General features: G+C 60.1%; 1 protein-coding gene across 1 annotated transcript; it reads left to right on the top strand.

The window, feature by feature from the left end:
• Positions 1–1,166, top strand: LOC309801680 (Golgi-associated RAB2 interactor protein 4-like; the record flags this gene model as incomplete). Its single annotated transcript, XM_082646754.1, has 2 exons — positions 1–818; positions 1,121–1,166. 2 exons carry the CDS (start codon positions 1–3, stop codon positions 1,164–1,166), a joined length of 864 nt encoding a protein of 287 aa, XP_082502880.1.

Raw genomic sequence — 1,166 nt, 5'->3', positions numbered from 1 at the left:
ATGAGTGGGGACTCTCTGCTCCCGTATCACACGGCCCGGAGCAGCACCTGGGTGGACCTGTTCAACACCACCACGGGGAAGCTGCAGCAGCAACTGCACAAGGGCGAATACGACCATTTCAAGTACGCGCCAATATTCGAGAGCGACTTCATCCAGGTCACGAAGAGGGGAGAAGCGATTGACGTGCACAACTGGGGCGGCCTGGTGACCATGGGCATCACATCCACCAGCCCCGTCCTCCCGCTCCCAGACATCATGCTGCTGGCCCAACGGGCCACCGGCTGTGAAAAGCACGCCGAGCACAGCCAGGCCACCAAGGGCAAGAGCCACAAGGCTGCAAAGACCTTAGAGCTCACCAGGCTCCTTCCCTTGGAGTTCGTGAGGATCTCCACTCACAATCGTGAGAAACAACAGCTGCGTGTGAAGCTTGCCACTGGCCGCTGCTTCTACCTGCAGCTGTGTCCCCCTCTGGACGCGCGGGAAGACCTCTTCGCCGAGTGGGAACAGCTGATTTACCTCCTGCGACCACCAGTGGACAGTGAAAGCAACACCTATGCCGTTCCCGTCTGGGACATGCCCTGCATGCCTGTGTTCGAGGAGGAGAAGGACGGGAGGAGCCCGGCCGTGGAGGATTTCCAAGGAAAGGGGCATCAGGATCAGGTGAACGTCAGCAGCCTGCACACGTGCCCTGAGGTGGCCGGGGCCACGCCTGCAGCTTTTGCTGGGGGGCACGGAATCCAACTGGACTCCCACAAGCCCGATACCATGCCCGATGTGGCCACTGCGAAAGCAAAACCTACTACAGGGCTCGACAAAGCGTCAGCATCGCAGTCAACGACAAAGTTGGAGACAGCAGGGATGGCAGGAGGCACCGCAGCGGGTGCTTTGAGCACGGCAGTGATCAAGTCTCCTGCCACTGAAGAGCGGAGCACGGCCATAGCAGCCACAGCCAGCGACGGGCCCGGAGGAAGCAAAACCAACAGAGCCACTGGGGACACTGCCACAACATCCCTGAGGAGCGGGAAAACGGCCTTGGCAGGTGCTGAGAACAATTCAGAGTATGCTTCCAGCACGTCCACCAGCCTCTCCCCAGGGGCCGGCATGACTGTGGTCGGAGCAGAACCTACCAGCAAGAGTGTCAAATCAAGAGCCGACAAGGACGATGA

This window comes from Mesoplodon mirus, assembly GCF_964341445.2.
Source record: "Mesoplodon mirus genome assembly, contig: SUPER_3_unloc_2, whole genome shotgun sequence".
In the NCBI taxonomy this organism is placed as follows: domain Eukaryota; kingdom Metazoa; phylum Chordata; class Mammalia; order Artiodactyla; family Ziphiidae; genus Mesoplodon; species Mesoplodon mirus.
Note: the sequence above shows the minus strand (reverse complement) of the source record. Positions and strands in the feature narration are given on the sequence as shown.